This window comes from Taudactylus pleione, unplaced genomic scaffold (assembly GCF_031769625.1).
Source record: "Taudactylus pleione unplaced genomic scaffold, aTauple2 ptg000188l, whole genome shotgun sequence".
NCBI lineage: Eukaryota > Metazoa > Chordata > Amphibia > Anura > Myobatrachidae > Taudactylus > Taudactylus pleione.
In genome coordinates, this window is record NW_028284590.1 from 2,321,655 (window position 1) to 2,342,211 (window position 20,557).

A 20,557-nucleotide genomic window follows, 5' to 3' on the forward strand; every position below is an offset into this window, starting at 1 on the left:
CATACACAGTGACTTTTATCACTCGTTTTGGTGATAAAACTCCTCAGTAAATGAGGCCCTTTGTTTGTGCTGCTGCCACCACCATTAATTAGCGGCTTGTCCTACATCCACAGTAAATGAGTCCTCATTAATGCTCTTATTTGTAATAGTGGTGGCTGTTTCTCTTGCAGTGAACTCCTCTGACCTTAAGAAGATTCCAATTGGTTGATGGTTTCAATACAGACTCCAAGGTTGGCTGCAGCTGAACAATCAACCTGGGAACATAAGTAATAAACATATATGGCACCATTGGGGTCACATTTAATGGTAAGTTTAAAAATGGAATCGGTATGAATCCCGACACCAGCATCCCGGCAACAGTGGAAATCCTGATCGTCCTCGGAAGTATTAGCTAACCTAATTCTACCCCCTAACCCTCCCTTAGGGGTGCCTAACCCTGACCTCCCCCCACCCCCAACAGTACCTAACCTTAATCCCCCCTCTAAGTGCATAAACCTAACCCCCCCCTTCCCCGCGACCTAAACCTAAGTCCCCGGGGGTTGCCTAACCCTAACCCCCCATTCCCCTAGCCTAATCCTAACCTCCCGGGGGGGTGCCTAACCCTAAGTTGCCCCATCAGGAACCCTAACCCTTAATTCCTCCCAAGGCTATCCGCGCACGGCGTCCCTTCGATTGGGATGCCGGGCGTCGGGCTCCCGGCATATGTCTAATGACAGGCGTCATTAGGGTCCCAATATTCCTCTTTAGAACATAGAACTATCTCTACAGCCATACATCACTAAAGTGCCCAATCTCGTCTGATCTTGGAAGCTAAATGGTGATAGGCCTGGTCAGTATTTGGAGGGGAGACCCCCAGGGAATACCAGGTGCCGTAGGCTAAAGAGGAATATTGGGACCCTAATGATGATTGGCAGAGCATCACAACCATATTTCTATCTGCTTTACCCATCTTGTGGTAAAATACTTAAATGGTTCTAATTAATACCTACATACCCATTGGAATGGTAATAATCTGTTAAATATTTCGCCAGAGGATTACCTTAGGATCTTGTATTTTAATCAGATCAATGTGTATTTGACTGATTTTTTGGGGGGGAAATATGGTACCGTATATCTTATCGATTTATATTTAATAAAAGTTATATTTTAACTGTATTTATGTAAGAGTGCCCCAGCAACCAGCCCTACTTTTCTTCTTTTTTTGTGTATATATTGTTCTTTTGGGCTATGGGAGCACCACCAATGACTTCTGAATGATATCAATTGAGTAATGATTGTTTATGGTTGGTCCATGTGGATACTATTGAATTTGAAAAAAGCTCTGTGCAGAATCTCCCCTTGCTCTTTGTATAACTGTCTGCGTCATGACATCTCCCCAAACTCCAACAGTGCCGAGCATCTAGTGAGGAGACGTTCCATTGGATGCAGGCAAGGTGGCTTGAGTCCACTACAGACAGCAGATTGTCAGAAGGGGCACTACTGTGTGGCGTGATGTGAATTGGGGGTACTGTAGTGTGGCCATCCCCTCTCCCTATGAGACCATGCCTTTTTTGGCGCACACTGTTCCTGTTTACGATGGAGGCACCAAAGCTCTTTCTGGCACAGGGCACCAAAATGTCTAGCTACGGCTCTGGTTGTCACTCACTGACCATAAGCCTGCCTGGTCACAGATTAATTGGCTGGGTGTGGAGGGGTGCATTATTGTGTGGCCCCGCCCCTTCCCTGTGAGACCATGCCCTCTTTATTGAGTGTGCGCCTTCCCTATTTATAATATGGAGGGGTATCCAAGCTCTGTCCCTGATTACGATGGGGGCATCCAAGCTCTTTCTGGCACAGGGCACCAAAATGTCTAGTTTCGACTCTACTGATGTGAATGACTAAATATTCACGTGAAGCTCTGCGGAAAGGTGTGTTATATAAATATATAAATAAAATCATCATTAAAAACTTTGAAGGCCTTTTTCTAAGGACCCCTTGTCAGGTTTCTTGTCAAACGAAAGGTCCTTAGATCCTGCACAGTTTGGAATATATTCCTCTATTGTTAAATTTTAAAAGTATTCCAATTAAATGGCTTTAATTATTTTAATTTGCAGAAGTACTTTACCTCTTCCCTCTAAACTGTTATACTATGAGACTATGATCTGTTGAGTCCTATTTGTTTGTGTATGTTACGGGGTACATTAATGCCTGCAGTATCAGTTCCCTGTTCATGAATGCTGTCTGGCCATGAAGATCCAGGGGTAATATAGCAACCAATCAGACTCTGTCTGTCATTTTCTAGAATGCAATAGAGAAATTATAGCTAGAGTCTAATTGGTTGATATGGGCAACATCCCCACTTGTCTGTTTTAGAAGCTTTAGTAAATCTATCCCTCAGTCTGAAATTGTTCTATAAATATGAGGCATCGGAATGACCTGTAAGCGCAGCTAATATTAATTGATCACAAATCATATAAATTATGTACTTAATTTAGTAGAGGCGTAATTATGTCATTTGTAGTTCTATGATTTATAAAGGTTGTCTCCTGAACAGTTGTTTGTACATTAGCTTATCAATGCCTCTGTTCTTGTTCGCTTAGCATAACTTATTATGGCTTTCCCTAACAATGCAACATAACTCTTATTGATGGCAGATGAGAATTGCGGCTTACTATTTGATGTATAATAGCTTAGGGCTGTGGCTGTATAGTTCAACTGCTGGAGAAAGAGAATTGTTATGCCCAGATACTGTAGACGATGTGCTTTTCATCAGGTGTCTAACTCAGGTTGGGTATGGGTTGCCGGCAGTCGGGTTAACATACCGACACTTGTTGGTCGCTATGCTAAGCCTCCCCTTCTGCCTACTCTAACCATCTGTTCCTGGTGCCTAACCCAAACCTCCCCCCCTCCCCGCACCCTAAACCTACCTCCCCCCCTTATTGCCTAAACCTCACCCTAGTGCCTAGCCCAGCACCCTAACCCTCCCCCTAATCCGCGATACTTTCCTTCGGGATGCCGACTGCTGTCGGGATTCCGGCGCTGGTATTTAGACCGTTGGCATCCCGTCAGCCAGGATGCTGACTACATCCCATCTAACTCATATAGTTTGGTTAAAAGGAAACGGTTTATCATAAAACTGTGCATTAATTGTAACACTGGAGACTTCATTTATCTGGTTACATGTTTGACACATCTACATTAATAGGATGGATGAACTAGTAGTTGAGACTGCAGAGAAGACTAATTCCTAAAACTTAAATTCTAGAGCTTCCCTTTTGCCAATATCACAATGCTACTTTCTTTTCAAACTATTAAGAGTAGAGATATGCGTGCTCTACTGTGTTTTTTGGTTCTGGATTAAAAAAAAAAAAGTTAAAATCATGTATTTGGGCCAGTTCCTACATTATTATTAACCTCAATAGCATTAATTTCCAGTGATTTCCAGTCCATTTTGATCACCTCACTAATCACAATATTGTTCATTATTGGCCAGCGTTTGCGGAAGGTGAGAAATAAATGGTTAATTAAGCGAACTGGAAATTTCCAATTGCTTAACTAGTCATTAGGAGGGGTGCCACCGGGGTTCCAGAGCATTTCTCAACCATTTTTCCTAAAAATATGGAATTTAGGAAAAATTGGTAATGCTCTGGAGGTGAGCAAAAAAAATAGCTCCCAGCGCTCAAAAAATGAAAAATCCAGCACCTAATTGAATAGCCAAAATCCCGCACCTGCAGGAAAAACCCAGCAGGTGTGAGATTTTTACTATTCTCTCACTTAATTGAAAACCCCCCTTAGACTGTCCTCGGGGATTTGTGAAGTTTGTGAGTACACAGTTTGTTCTTCAGCCTTAGTTTTGCTTTGTTGAAATGATTTGCCTGTTTTAAAGGTGACACATGTAGACGTAGGTGTATATTTACTAAAGTGAGCGTTTTTAGAAGTCGGGATGTTTCCCACAGCAACCAATCAGATTCTAGCTATTATCTTCTAGAACGTGTTAGTTAAATGATAAGTAGAATCTGATTGGTTGCTATGGGCAAAATCTCCATGTCTAAATACTCACTTTAGTAAATATACCCCTTAGAGTGAGAAGGTGTTGCATGTGAGGTTTCAGAAGATGCCTGGCTGTGTTTGGCCCTGGCTTCCGCAATAGGCATTTTAGTGCATGAAACATCAGTAGCAGGACCATCACTTGCAATGAAAGGCCACAACATTAGCCTTTCCTTGCCACTGCGTTTGGTGTATGGAATGTTGGCAATGTTACGCTTTTTGGCAGTAAATTTTCCCTTTATTATTAGAGGTGATGTTTTCTTTAACATTGTGAAATATTATTTAGATTTCAGGTGCCCTTTCTTAAACTTTATATACCCTGGACCACCTTTAGTAGATGCTGACGTACTATCATGACTGCTGGCAGCAGCCGCAGCACTATTACTGGGTTACTGCTTCTTCTCTTCTATCGACTGATACATATTGACTCACAGCGCTCCTAGTATAAGGGTGACACCCTAATTACATTATATTTTTTAACACAAGTTGTAAATTAAACATTTTTAACTGTGCCTGAACACACAAAAAACTGCCTCACAGCGGCCCTAGTATAACCTAGGTGGCATCCTAATAATGACGTTATATTTTTTAACACACAAGTTTTATATAAAGATTTTTAACAGTCCTTGAAGGCCCTAAACACACAAAGAAAACTGCCTCACAGGGATCCTAGTATAAGGGTAACACCCTAATAACATTATATTTTTTAACACAGAAGTTTTATTGTAAATTTATTTCCAGTGCCTGAAGGCCCTGAACACAAAACAAACTGCCTCACAGCACCTCTAGTATAAGTCAGGTGGAACCCTAAAAATATTATATTTTTTAAGACACGCTTTATATTAAAAAAATTGTCTGAACAAACAACAATCTGCTTCATAGTGGCCCTAGTATAAGCCCTAATTATGACAATATATTTTTTAACACACAAGATTTATATACATTTTCTACCAGTGATTGAAAGCCCTAAACACTTAACAAACTGCTTCACAGCACTCCTAGTATAAGGGTGGCACCCTAATAGTAATGATGTTACAGTAGGTTCTTTTTGTTTTATAAAAAGTGCCCCAGTAGGCTTTTTGAGTAACACAGTTCTGCAGTCCACTCCTATGGTGATTCATGTGCCTCACAGTGCTGCAGCCTCTACAGTGTCCCTTAGTCACAGTGCTCTTAATCATTTTTATTTTTTTTTAAAATGCCCCAGTAGACTTTTTTTTGTAACAAACAATACAATGCTGTAGTCAACTCCTATGGTGATTTTTTTTTTGTGCCTCAGAGAGTGCTGAGCCAGCCCACAGTACACAGTGCTTGCTCTTCTTGTGTTTGCAGTCTAGGGCCCCCCTTTTCTATATACTCTATCTAGTGTGCTCCCATGCACACCTGAAGGTATGAGACATCTTCAGCCTAGATTAGCACCCCTCCCCCATTGCTTTTAAGCAGGGATTCTGGCATTTTGACTGCACTTTAGTACAAGGCACAATCCTAGGTAAATCCTGTGAATGTTTATACTGCAGTGCAGCTATGGGTTGTTCTTGGGGCGTGGGTCCCCTGGATTGCTTTGCTTGGGCTGCTTCAGGGCATCATCGCATTATAAGCACTTTCTTTTTTGCACTTTTAGCACCTCTATTGTTTGTTTAATATACTGTATATGTATTATTTTTACACCTCTATTTTTCACCACCTTATATATGCAGCAGCAGCTGCTCTTATCTATCTTACACTTTTAAACACTTCACCTTTACTCAGAGTGATACCCTGGGGTGGCTCAGCTGGGCCTGTTTGGGGGTGTCATGCACTCTGGATTTCAACCGCAGTATGTTAGGGACCTACCCTCAGAGGTTACCTGTGCGCGGTGGGTAGGCCCATAACCACGGCCATGATTATGCTAAAACCTCTATCTATTTATTGCAAAATTCTATTGCATTAGGTATTATATATAATTAGTAATGTTGGAGTTGTGCACTTGTACTTGTTCTTCTTGTGTTTGCAACAATTGTCTCCACAGGTAGCACCTCCCATTATATATATATATATATATATATATATATATATATATATTCAGGGTGTGCAGTCTAGGGCCCCCTTTTCTATACACAGTACACAGTGCCCCTGTCTTAAAAGTGATCCTAATAATTTTTTTATTTTGTATACACAGTGCCCCTATACCCACACCCAATACCTCTGGTCTCCAATGTGAAATGGCGCCCGATCGATTTGCAATCCGAGATCCGGCGCCGTGAAGATTACATTTTGCCTTGTTTCGGGATCTGAACCCAGCGGGAAGACCCGAGCCCTAGCTCGGTTCGACTCGGAACCCCTAAGTTTGGGTGTGTTCGGTTTCCACAGAAACCAAGAAGCAGCAATTAGCAAAATGGTAAGAATGGGGGAGGGGTGTTGGGATATTTGGGTTGCAATTCATCAAAAATTACTCTTAAATGAAGTCTCATGACTGTCTCGTTCTAAGTGATCACTACAGTTTCTCTCTGCTATGGGATGGCCTTTTCACACTAGAGAAAAATAACAACAGTCAAGTTTCTCCCATTTCCAGGTCAACAGTCTCTCATTCATATGTACGATTCCTGTTATTTTCACATACAGAAAGAGAGCTCCCCCAGGCTGTCCCACCCTTTGTGCAGCAACATGCAGCTGAAATCTGCTCATTAGTCCTTTACCGAAAAGTTAGCATTGGCCTGATGGAATCGACATCTACCCACTCTCTTCCTTCACTCCTGTAAGCCATCTTTATAGTAAGCGATGTAAAATGAAAAGAGCCTGTGACTAGACGACCGTAGCCTTCACTCCCAATCACAGATTGGGTTCTGATCCCCACTGGGTCTTGGGGTATCAGTGATTCCCGCTTACCATCAGTGACCGCCTGTCACTGTCTCCACCCACTGTGCGGGTAACGATGCTGCCACCACCAAACTCTATCATCTGCTTTTGGAACCACTTCTTACATACAATCAAGCAACTACCTCCAGCACCTGGAACCGCTCCTGCTGCGTATGCGCCGACTAGCTGTGGCCACACCTGATTGGTGTCGGCAGATTCCTCCTAATACCTCGCAATGGACCAGGCTCTGCACAGTAGCTGGCAGAGGGCTTGAGCTTTGGAGACGCTTGGCTCAATCCAGAACAGCCGGAGAACGGAATTGCATTTTGCGCAATTCTGTGGGTCGCAGATGCAGTCATATAGGCAAAGGTTTTTATTGCTCATAGGCCCTCATTCAGAGCCACTCGCTAGCGGCAGTACGCTCGTTCCGAGCGATGTTCGCACATCTGCGCATGCGTACGGATCATTATACGCATGCGCAAACCAGTCAGTGTTGCCGAAATTCATGTGCTCGCAATATAGCGAATGCCTGCTATTTTGAGTGACAGAATGAGGCGTATGTGGGTGGTAACAGGGGAAGGTGCTTGAAAATGGGGAGTGGAGATCCGAACGCAGGCGTGCTTAAAGGTCAAAACGGGCGTTTTACGGGTGTGCATATTTAAAACAGCAGCGTCATTGACCACGTCACTGGGTTATTTTATAGCCAGAACTGCTCACAAAATTGTGGTAGGAAAAACCAACCCCAAGAATAGCGAGCAGTTCATACGCTGGTCGATGTACTCGATTAATCTAATAAATAGCGGACATGACGTAGGATGCGAGCGGCCAGGGGGCGTATTTTTCCAAAAAACGAACGCAAGTTTTGTTCGCTCGTTCAGACCTAGAGGCGTGAACAGACCGCAAACAGCGAACGGTTCATTTGAATATCCACCCCTTGTTTTAGAACGAACGACCGCAAATAGCGAGTGGCTCTGAATGAGGGCCATAGTCTTTATTGCTCAGCTTTAACCACTTGCCTGGCACGGTTTTATCAGATACTACCATACCAGACTGGGCTTTCCCTGACATGGTCGTATCTGATACGACCACAAAGAAATGCCCTACGGGTGGCTGTCTGCGCCACCTCCCCTCCTGCTTGTGTAATCACCCGGCGGCTGCTTCTCCTCCCTGCAGCCGCCGGGACCATCAGCGCCGGGACTCCCACCCCCCTGTAATCACCTGGCGGCTGTTTCTCCTCTCTGCAGCAGCCGGGACAGACAGCGCCACCCCCCATCCCTGTGCGCTTACCTGCCACCCTCCACTGTAATCACCCAGCGGCTGGACAGCGCTGGGCCCCCTCCTGTAATCACCCGGCAGCTGCTTCTCCTCTTCGCAGCCGCCAGGACTGTCAGTGCCGCGCCCCCACCTCAGTGCGCTTACCTGCCTTCCTCCACTGCGATGACGTGGCGGCAGCGGTTGCTTCTTCTCTCTGCAGCCCCGGGGACCTTCAGTGCTGACCTCTCTCCCTCACCTGTGTGTGTGATCCAGCAGAAGTGATGGGCAGCAACCACCGATGTTTTGTAAAACATCGATAGTTGATGGGTGCTAACAAGCATCAATTGTTGCTGGTTGCTGTCAACACTCGATGTTTCTAGCACCATCGATTGTTGGTGGGTTTTTCACCCATCAATGTTTTGAAATCTCAATTGTTAATGGCTGATTACAACTACTTTTGCGATCGATGGCAGAGAACCAATGGTTCTCTGCCATCGATGGATGAGCAGGAGCCTTTTTTTTTCCACTCCTCTCGTCCCGCTAAGCTCCACCTCCTGGCTTTTATCGGCCCATGACCCACCATACACAATCGATGGTTCACCATTGATTTGTGTTTTTATACCATCGACGGTAACCATCGATGGACACCACACTAATGGTCATCTCAAGTCCCTATTTCCCACAGACCAGTCCCGATCATTGTTACTATCGATTTGCTCCCGATACATCGGTTCAATTTTATGTAGAACTCAACCATCGATGATTTAAACCAATCAGCCATTGATGGTGCATCCATCGATGGACATTACTACAGTATATCATACAAATTGCTATTTTTATGGTACACTGTTTTAAAAAATATATATATAAAATGTAATTTTTTTATATGTAAAATTGTGTTGGATAAGTTCTAAATAGATCTTCTTGACCTAATTCAATCATAAAAAAAAAAAAGACAATTTCTGAGCGGTTTTTGGAAAAAAAATTGTCAGTTAAGGGGCACAGCATACAGAGATCTTACAGCAGTCTTGATATTCAAAAGATATCCAAAGATGTACACCTATACTGGGCTCGCATGCCCTTCTTATCCCATTCCTACACACAATAACGCAGGGGGTAAATCCGCCCTGTGTCCCTTTTAGCCAATCATGCTTTCTCCCAAGATATAAATAATAAACACATCTTACATTTTAAAGGAACTAACAATATTTCCCCAAAACATTTGGCTTATATGGTCTCTGAAAAGGTAAATATAATGCAAATTTCTATTGCATTTGTCCTTTCACATGTCTATGACTAAAACCAGTTTCGGCTTATTTACAATCCTAACACCTTCTGAGTTCTTAGGAAGTTCCATCCAAAAGGGGCTTCTTAAAAACAAACTGTCTTTCCCAAAGTTGCTAGGTATTGTACTCAGAGGAAAGGTTTGTTCAATGCCAACCCTCCACTGCCAGGCTAGGGCAATTACCATATCAATCCCTCTGTAAGGATGCCTAAAGAGCAGTTTGTCTCCAAATCTCAATACCCTTTGCATTTCTATAAGTGCATAGCCTGTACATTCAAACTTGTTTCCCCAATTTCAAAACTGCGCACAGCACTTTAAATGATAAAATGCAATATCACCCATAAATCTACAGTACTTGGCATCCTGTGCCTACATTGTCCCTTTAAAGATGGTGCCGTGCAATAAGGGTTAACCCCTTCAGTCCCAGGGTGGCAATTTTAGCCACGTGTGGTCGGGCTCCGGCCACAGAGCCCTTTACAGCAGCGCAGAAAAGTTCCCTATATGTAATACACATGACCAAAATCTAAGAATAATGGCCCTGATTCAGGGATGTACCCAATGGCGATATTCATGCAGAGCGATTATTGTAAACTGCGCATAGGTCAAGGTACATCACCGTAGTCACTCGCAGCAACTCTTTACTCGCAACAGCTTTCAGGGCCTGTGTCCGCCTGCATCTGCAAACCCGTATGCAGTAAAAATAGATGCGACAGATGCGTCTTTTTGCGCAGATGCTTGAATTTGCAAAGCCATAGGTGGGTGTCTCAATACATTCCTCGGCATCTGCTCTGCCATATTTGCACATAGCAGCTGCTTACAAAATACATGTGACAGCAATAAATACAACATACATTTAGCATCAACAATATCTGCCAAACCACAGAAATTATTTCATTTTACAGAACAAAATTTTGTAAATGAGATTTAGGGGTCTATTTACTAAGCAGTGTTAGGAGACAGAGGGAAAAGTGATAAGGTGCCAGCCAATCGGCTCCCAACTGTCATTTTTCAAACACAGCCTGTGAGATGACAGTTGGGAGCTGATTATCTGGCACCTTATCACTTTCTTATCACTTTTCACTCTCAGTGGACAATGAGGTGTTTCCTGTAGTGAAGGGGGTGCAAATTATTGTACACCTTTAAAAGGATTCAAATTTTACAGGCTACTCCGGAGGTGATTGTAATCGGGAGTCGTACTGTATTATACTTTTAATGAGACACCCTTAATACCTTTTAGACTCACTCAGTGGTGTAGCATGGAGCCTTGGTGTATGGAGCAAGTGCATGCTATGCCCCCCCACCACACACACACAAACACACACACACTTCCACTTCCACTTTAGTAGTCACCCTTGGTGGTAGCACATATCATACCTCCTTAGCTATGGTTCTATATATAGTACAGGTGTGTCCTTTTATACTGTGGCTCAAGTTGCACCAAATAGCCCCTCTTGGCTCGCCAGGTCCCTTGCAACTTGGCCTTGTCATGTGTCTTCTTTGCTGAAAATGTGCATCTTATTCACAGAAATAAAAACTGGAAGTGACAAAATATTGCTAGCATACTGTACACTGACCACTGTGGCTTGTGACATTTGACATACATTACAAAATGACCCCATTCTTTACCCATTGTAATTCCCCTCACTCACCACCATGTACTGACCCCATACCTCACCCATAAATACCTCTCACTCACCATTACTCACTAATCCAATATGTCACCCACTGTAATATCTCTCACTCATTATCACTCTCCCCTAAACACTATCATGCCCCTCTGCATGCCAACATGCACCCCCTGAACACCAATATGCCCTACTGCATACCGACTTGCTCCCACTGCTTGCCAACATGCACCCACTGCATGCCAACATGTTCCACCTGCACACCAAATGCCCCCCTGCACACCAACATGTGCCCACTGCATGTCAGCATACTACTTTGCACGCCAACGTGCTCCTCTGGCACACCAGATTAGACTAAACATTATTTTTTTTAATTCGCTGATTTCTTTCAGTGATGTAAGCTACACGGGACCTTGAACATCAGCCTCTGTGCAATATCTACCATGTGACTGCAGCAGTCACATGACATTAGTCACATCAGCAAATTCCTTGACAACTTTGCTTCCTGGCTCCCTCACTTTCTTTCCTTAGATCTTCCCTCCATTATCCTAGGTGATTTTAATATTCCTATTGACATTCCCACAGAATCCTCTGCCGCTAAACTCCTCACCCTCACCTCTTCATTTGGTCTTGCCCAATGGACCTCATCACCCTCCCATGTGAGTGGGCACTCACTTGACCTGGTCTTTACTCACCGTTGTGATATTTCTGATTACTACAAATTCCCCATTCCCCCTCTCTGACCATCACCTTCTCTCCTTTAACCTATCCCTCTCTCCTTCCCCTCCTTTACCTCCTAAGGCTACCATTACTAAGTGTAACATTGAGGCTATTGACACTGTTGCTTTTTCCTCCCTGCTGGACTCTCTTCTCTCCCCTATCATTTCTCTCTCTTGTCCTGAACAAGTTACTTCCCTGTACAATTCCTCCTTTGCTTCTGCTCTTGACTCTGTTGCCCCGGCAATAACTGCTCACCCTTGCAGATCCACACCACAACCCTGGCACTCCAAATGCACCAGATACCTGCAAAAGTGTTCAAGAATTGTCGAGTGTCATATTTCAAAAACCTCATCTCCTCCCAGTCCTCAAACCCCCGGCATCTCATTGCCACTTTCAACTCCCTCCTCTGCCCTTCCCCTCCTTGCCTCCCTTACTCTCTCTCTGCCCTTGACTTTGCCACCTACTTTACATCTAAAATTGATTCCTTATGTGAGGGCATCATATCCCATCAGACCCTCAGCACTCCAGCCCCTCCTTTCCCTGACCACCCCTCCCCCTCTGCCTCACCAACTCTGACATTCTTCTCCCCTGTTTCTGGAGAGGAAGTCATGGCCCACATCCGGTCCTCCCCTCCTTCCACCTCCCCTCTTGACCCTATCCCTTCCCGTCTCCTCTGTTACCTGTCTCTTTCTGCCTGTTCCCATCTTGCTCACATCCTTAATCTCTCCCTATCATCTGGCACTGTCCCTTCTGCATTCAAACATGCCCTTGTCTCCCCCATTCTTAAAAAACCTACCCTCAATCCTAACATACTCTCCAACTACCGACCCATCTCTCTACTCCCTTTTGCTTCCAAACTCCTTGACCGTATTGTTTACAACTGCCTCACCACCTTTCTTTCCTCCCACTCCCTCCTTGACTCATTTCAATCTGGCTTCCGTTCTCTCCACTCCACTGAAAATGCCCTCACGAAAGTCAGCAATGACCTCTATGCTGCCAAATCCAAGGGCCATTACTCTCTGCTAATTCTCCTTGACTTCTCTGCTGCATTTGACACTGTAGATCACCCTCTCCTCCTGCAAATCCTTCACTCTCTTGGTCTGTGGCACTGCCCTTTCCTGGCTGTCCTCCTACCTCTCTGATCGTTCCTTCTCTGTCTCCTCTCATGGCTCCTCTTCACCCCCATTTCCACTAACAGTAGGTGTTCCCTAAGGTTTTGTTCTTGGACCTCTCCTTTTCTCCCTATATACGTCCTCTTTAGGTTAACTCATAAACTCCTTTGACTTCCAATATCATCTCTATGCTGATGTTACTCAAATTTACCTTTCCATCCCCCTCGCTCCTTATCCATATCTCCAACTGTCTCTCTGCTGTCTCTTCGTGGATGTCCCAGTGCTTTCTTAAACTTAACATGTCTAAGACTGAGCTGATCATCTTCCTACCCTCTTCCACTACCTCGCTTCCCACAATTTCATTATCTATTGATGGCACAACTATCTCCTCTAGCCCCAAAGTGCGCTGTCTTGGAGTTATTCTAGACTCCTCCCTCTCCTTTAAACCACACATTCAGCACCTCTCGCAGTCCTGCCAATTCTACCTAAAAAATATCTCCGGGATTAGACCATTCCTCATCCAGGATGCCACTAAAACCCTCATCCACTCACTGGTCAGCTCCAGATTGGACTACTGTAACCTTCTCCTAGCTGGCCTCCCAGTCTCACACCTCTCTCCACTACAATCGGTTCTCAATTCTGCTGCTCGGCTCATCTTCCTCTCCAGACGTTCTACATCTGCTTCCCCTCTCCTTCAAGCCCTTCACTGGCTCTCCTTCCCCTTCAGATGCCAATTCAAGGTTCTTACACTCGCCTACAAAGCCCTCACTAAATCCTCTCCCACATACATTTCTGACCTCCTCTCCCTTCACACATCCACCCGCCCACTTTGCTCAACAAATGCATGCCGCCTCTCTTGCCAACTGATTACTTCCTCCCACTCCCACATCCAAGATTTTGCCCGTGCTGCTCCCTACCTTTGGAAGGCTCTCCCTCTCCCTATCAGACTCTCCACCTCTCTACAAATCTTCAAACGGGCTCTCAAGACCCACTACTTCATCAAGGCCTTCCAGCTCTCATCCTAACCCACTTCATGCTCTTTCCTCCCTATCTTCCCCTTCTGTGTCATGCCTGTCTGTCTGCCCCTCCCCCTTAGAATGTAAGCTCTCGCGAGCAGGGACCGCTTCCCTCATGTGCTTCTCTTTACATTTTCTTCTACTCCTTTCTCCTCATAAGGGCACCTGACACTTGACTGCCAACTCCCTGCTGCTTATTGTGAGTTCTTTAATCCCTATTGCAGCAAAGCATATAAATCGTGTCCTTGTCCTGCACTGTAATGTACTGTAAGTTACTTGTTTCTTGTTCACCCATCAGTTCTATGTACTATGTAAGGCGCTGCGGAACACTTGTGGTGCCATATAAATAAAGGATAATAATAATAATAAACAGTAGGGAGTAATTTGACCAGTACAAGTAGGCTCGCTTTCTTCCCTGAGGTCTTTTAACAAAAAATGCACCCCATGCAATGCCCCGTACTGGCCCTGGCACCCAGCGCATGAGCTTATCCTGCTCCGCTCATGCTATGCTTCTGAGGGCAATATATCAACCTATGTACAGTACTTAAAACTTTTAATTACATTTAATGACAGTAATTAAAACATTTAAGCACAGAAAATATAGACAGTCCCGGTGTACCCTAACACTCTTGATTACTGGAAGAACAAAATATGTCTACAATAAGAAGTATTTCATAAAAAATTGGAAATGGTGAAACAATGTCTAAGTCTTGCCTTCAGTTTGTTGTCACATGCACAATTGTAAAAGCCAGAAGACCATGGTATTCTAATCTCATTAATGATTCTGGAGTGAATGGGAATCTCTGTTTCCCTATTGCTCCAGTGAGGGATTTTTCGTATGGGATGTAGTGATATTGACGGCGGACGGGATGCCGGCCATCGATATATCGATGCCGGAATCCCGCCACCCGATATCCCGAATGAGATCGCAATACCAGCGCCGGAATCCCGAACCTACTTGGCTGGGTAAGCATGTGCTTGTCGCCGGGGAAGAAGGGTTAGGATTAGGCACCCCTGGGGGCAATTTAAGGTTAGGCACCCCCCGGGTGTATTAGGGTTAGGCTGCGGGGTGGGTGGGATAGGGTTAGGCACCACTAAGGGGGGGTGAGGCACCCCCTGGGATACTTAGGCTTAGGGTGCAGGGGGTTAGGGTTAGGTGCCCCCCGCGGGTAGGTTAGGGTTAGGCACCACAAAAGGAGAGTTAGAGGGGGACAGGGGAGGGATAGTGTACTTACCTTCCCTCGTCGGGCTTCCGCGGTCGGGATTTGAACCCAACCCCACTATGCATGTAGCATATTGCCAGTCAAAGAACTCCCATTGTCCCCTTTAAGTATGATGCTGAAACAACTACAGTAAAATATATAAAGAAAAACAATGTTCATTTAATGTGTGCTGGGAAGACTTGGAATTAGGCATAAAGTGTTGTTATTTTCAGTGATAATTTTCCCAAGTGTGATAGCTACATACGCAATAACAGCACTGTTAAGATAGCCTTACACCAGACATAATTAAAGAAGAAGCCCAGCCATATGTAAATTACAGTATAATCATCCCTTAATCCCTACTAGCAGAACTGAGAATTTTTCATTTCAGTGCTTTCCACTCCTCTTGTGTAAAGAGCTATAATTTGTTCGTTGACCATCCAATCAATATACTCGACAAGAGAGAACAGAAAGGTGCCAAGAGCACTGAGATTTGAAATTCTCTTATCTTCTGCAGTAGGAAACTAGCTACTGTATTGCTAGGAGTGACCATTTCATGAAGGTCAGCAACCCTGGACATCAGACCTTTCCACCATTCTGTTACTTTGGGGGGTGTGGGTATTATACTTTAATTGTTTGAGTGCGGCTGGAGCTGTTTTTTTAGATTTAGGCAATCACTTATTTTTGCACCAGCAGGACAAATATCATGATATAAAAATTGTATACTTGTCCTGCACTGCGCTTGCAAACAAGCCCTAATATATGATACTAGATGTCAGGCCTGTATTCTGTACTGAAGATGACTGAACGCCAGTGTAAGGATTTTCAAAAACTCAATAAAAAATAAATAAAAAGTAAATTGTTGTGGTCTTTTGTGAGAATTGTAAATTGGCCTTAATTAACTGGATGACTGATGTTTCCGTGATCAGATTGGCCAACGTGTTAATGTCAATTAATATCAATTTGTTTTCCTTGTACAAAAGATGATAAACATTTTTCTGTAAACGTCAGGACATCCTAAAAGCAGTAGGCTAGATATATATATATACATATAATCATCTACATATTACTAAGCCTCCTTGCTTTCTGATTTGTCATGATCAAATATTAATGGCCCATCAGTAATACACAGAGGGAGCTTATATTGCATCCTTGAGTAGACTGTTGGTAATGTACAGTGGATCTATCCACTTTTTCAAATCCCAGGGCACCAGGCCATTCAAGGCTAGCACTGCATTTTCAATTAGTTTCTGAGTGAGTCCCTGGCATTTGCAGAAGTAAAACTGGTGCACAATTATCTTATTGTTCCTTTAGCTTTGTGCGGAGAGGATCTGAAGGACTGGAGGAAAAAAAAAGAACCAGTTACAAGAACGGTTATTGATGTGGAATAAGGGAGTTGCTCTTTTCATGCAGCAGCACTTGGTAACGGTGAATATACAGCTCGCATCAAATAGCTTTGCAAGTTATTTTAAAGGCGTGTGCCAGAGGCTAGAGACTTGGACTGCTCAGCTTAATAGGGGGGAGTCATTTTTTTTTTCCAACGGCCGTCAGTACAAAATGGAACCCAATAGTCCCAAAAAGATACAGTTCGCAGTTCCAGTATTCCAGAGTCAGCTGGACCCTGAAGCTTCGGAACAGGTAATGGAACCTAACTCTCTTATTAAGCAGTGTTAACAGTGACGTGAGAAATGTAATCTCAATTTATTATTCACCTCTCTTTTCTGTTTTATTACCACATTAGATTGCTGTAAATGAATGCACTGTATTCACCTGCCAGGCATAGTGATGAAGTTACTATTTAGAATGTAAACTGTTTGCTGTTTGGCAACACCCTTTCCTCTTGGTAGAATGTGCAGAAAATATAACCTGTATTTTAGAGTGGGATAATTCCATATCTCTACAATTATTGCATATATTAATAGTGCTAGGTAATTCTTGATATAATAAAATCAAATCATTTTTTTAGACCTGATTTATTTTTAGTAAAATTGTCTCAGATATTCTCACAAAGATTGGTTTATAGATTCTTGTAATCTATGACCCTATAGGAACACATATAATTAAAGCACAGTTGATACATACAACATATTTCAAGTATTTTTTATTATATTACATTGTAATAATTATGGATGGAGATTTAAATTAGTACTATGCTTATTTTAATTGCTTATTTGATAATAGTGACTCTGGCTTTTCACTGTAAAGTGATTTACTGATAGTCCTATCAATATGTTGCTTGGTATATAAGTAGACATTTTATATGTCATGGTTCACATCAGAAATAAAAAGAATTGAATTAATAATGATATTTCTATATTGTATGTTTTCCAATTTCCATTTATTCATGTTATAATAAATAAAACGCATGTGTATTTATGCATACGGCATGAGAAAATATGTTCAGTTTGGTTGACAATTGATTAATGTATTCAAAAATAGTTCTTAAAAATCTAAAGAAATTAATTAATAATCATATAAATACATATAATGTGTTAGTTCACCAAAAAGTATTGGTTGCTCTTATGTAAATACATTTTGGTGCCAAATCTGTAACCTTACCATTTGCATTTGGTTTACAGCATATAAAAAAACATAAGAAGTGAGATAAATAATGTATTACATAAAGCAGCCACTTAAAAGCTAAACATACATAATATTATGTTATAAAAAAACTCACTGTTCTAGATGTTCTGAACCTCCAGTCAATGATAATACATTATTCAGTAAATCATAAATGTACATCTTTTATTTATTTATTTTTCTCTCTCTGATTGTTGTATGTCAATAAATAACAAATAGCTTATTTGTAATATGTTCAGGTCAATAAAACATTCTTGGTGATAAATATTTATTAATTTGTCAAAAGATTACATGGTATATACAGTATTATTTACATGCATTTTGAAGTATAATAGTTTGTGTTTATATGGTTTGATTACTTTAGATAACTGTCACATGCAATTATCTTATATGTAACAAATTTATTCAAAAAATAAATATTTTATTCTTCTGCTGACAAGAAATTTAATAAATGCCAACTATAAATATATTTATTCAAACTTTAGAAATCCACATCAATAAGGATACAAATTATATATGGGAAATGTTTCCTCAATGTTTCAGATTTTTTAAAAGTAAAATATTTTTATGTTTAATATCATTTAATGATCATGTCTGAAACATTATTATAAAAAGCATAACATCACAATAATAAAGCATTAAACAGAAACACTTTTTCTATTAAATGAAAGTACAAGCAAATGCTATATATATATATATATATATATATATATTATACTCTTTTTGTGATTGTAGTGCAATTATTATTAGAAAGGATTAGAATTTTATAGAAAATGTATGTTCCAATATTGTGCATAGAGAACATGTCTTTCTGCATCCACATTATTGGGAAAAGCTATATTTGCAATATCTATGGCATATGAGAGCTAAAATATAAAAAATCTCAATAGAAGACAACATCTGCATTGCCCACAAAAATAGCTATTGCTACAAACCATCAGAAGGTGGATGTTGCTGTCATTAATTAGAAGCCGGTAATATAGAAGCTATCATTAGATAATTAGCTACGAGTGAAGAGGTGTTTTCTGAGTGACTCTACTTTCGGATTAATTGCGTGACGGTAATTGGTTTGAGCTGTGGCCTGTTGGAGGGACCGACCGGGCTTCTGTAAAACCACAAACCACTAATTATGACAATAATATTATTTTACATTCTGTGCTTCTGTGTTTTAAACAGATAAGAAAGAGGAGGCCCACACCAGCATCACTGGTTATATTAAATGAGCACTCACCACCAGGTGGGTATACATTAAAGTTATGTAACATAGGTTTTCTATGTTTCAGATATACTAACAAAATGCTTCTAGGAGGTGATTATAGTATATACATATATGCGTGAATGCATGTATGTAGGTACGTACGTACGTACGTACGTACGTACGTACGTGTATGTATGTGTTAATGTATATATGTTTGTGTTGACTGAAGGTAATGTATGTAATATTGCCTTCTATTATATGTGTGCAACGTTTTGTGAAATGTATTATCATTTGTTATAGTCTAATTTCATAGAATAACCATATTACCCAAAGCTTTCCAGATACAGTATGTAATCATTCACATATTGTCCATATTTGTTTTCTGTACTGTTCTCTTTTTGGCACTTTATATGTGGCAGTACTAGATGAAAATCCAAGGAACTATGTAATAACCAAGAACGCTATATTCTGCAGCTATGTACAGTAGGCAATACACTTTCCATACAGGTCTTCCTTACTTACAAAGACATACATATAACTGTGCAGATGAGATAGAGAAGTGGAACCGGACTAGAGAATTGTTTCGGCCCTAGGCATTATTCATTGTAATCCGTATCCCTGAAGCACAAACATGTAGAGATTTGTGTTGCTTTAGTGACAGCTGCCAACAGAAAGGGGTTGTAAAGAACACATCACTTATACACAGTGGAGGCAGACACTCTGCAGGATAGATCAATATCCATCAGAATGAAGCCAGACTATTCACTTGAGACTAGTGATACAACTGTAGAAAGAGGAGGGAGCAACTTCATGTATCACATGACATGGTTATGTAAATCCTATTGAGTGCTGATTGGCAATGTGTACAGAACCAATCACAGTAGCTGAGAGCTGTATCTCTGTCCTGTAAACCTTCTGACCAGTTCATTACAGAATTGATATTAGTAGGAGAAGGATCTGGAGCCTTCATATCTGGCACAGCCTATCCACCACTCATTTCAGCGTCTTTACGGAATATTTCCCATCCCAACATTTGGGATTTGTGTGATTTATAGACTTTTGAACAGTTATACTGATTGCATTCATTTTTTTTTCATCTGTATTTACTCTTTCCCATTTAGCGCCTAATATTACATGATTTTGTATCTTGGTATATCATTGCTAAATCATCTGTATAGGAAGAGAAAGTTTAATTAAGTTATACAATTCTAGCTGAAGTATCCAGCATTGCCCAGGTTTAAATCTTCAAATTATTAAGTTTTATTATGTGATGTTGTCCAAATCCATCCAGTGGAAGGCCCAGAACAGGCTCCTTCAGTCAAATTTCTGCCCAGCGAACTCCGCTTTGAGGTCCGGCCATGACCCCAACCACTATATTAGGAATCCCAGACCAATTGTCACCCCTCTGTGAAGTTTCCATCCAAATCCATCCAGTGGAAGGCACAGAACAGACTCCCCGGGTCATATTTCTGCCCAACATCTCCGGATCTAAGTTCTGCTCAGCATACAGCAACGGGAGGTCCGACCAGGACCACAACTCCCTAATATGTCTTCTGGGATCCAGTGTTACCACTCTGTAAAGTTTTCATCCAAATCCATCCAGTGGAAGGCTCCGAACAGGCTCCAAGGGTCAAAGTTTTGCCCAACATACACCAAAGGGAGATCCGACCGGGAACCTAACCTTCCTAAAACTTGGCCAAGATCCAA

General features: G+C 42.0%; 1 protein-coding gene across 2 annotated transcripts in view; it reads left to right on the forward strand.

Moving 5' to 3' along the window:
* The first annotated feature begins 6,242 nt into the window (after nt 1-6,242).
* The window catches only part of PPP1R1C (protein phosphatase 1 regulatory inhibitor subunit 1C), a 76,359-nt gene continuing 62,044 nt past the window's right edge, over nt 6,243-20,557 (forward strand). Inside the window, exons 1-3 of one of the 2 annotated variants that reach the window (XM_088476361.1) lie at nt 6,243-6,400; nt 16,387-16,710; nt 18,829-18,889. In XM_088476361.1, the coding sequence (XP_088332487.1) occupies nt 16,453-16,710; nt 18,829-18,889 (319 nt within the window). In that variant the 5' untranslated portion in view covers nt 6,243-6,400; nt 16,387-16,452. The remainder of the gene's footprint in view (nt 6,401-16,386; nt 16,711-18,828; nt 18,890-20,557) is intronic. The other variant, XM_088476360.1, reaches the window with a different exon arrangement.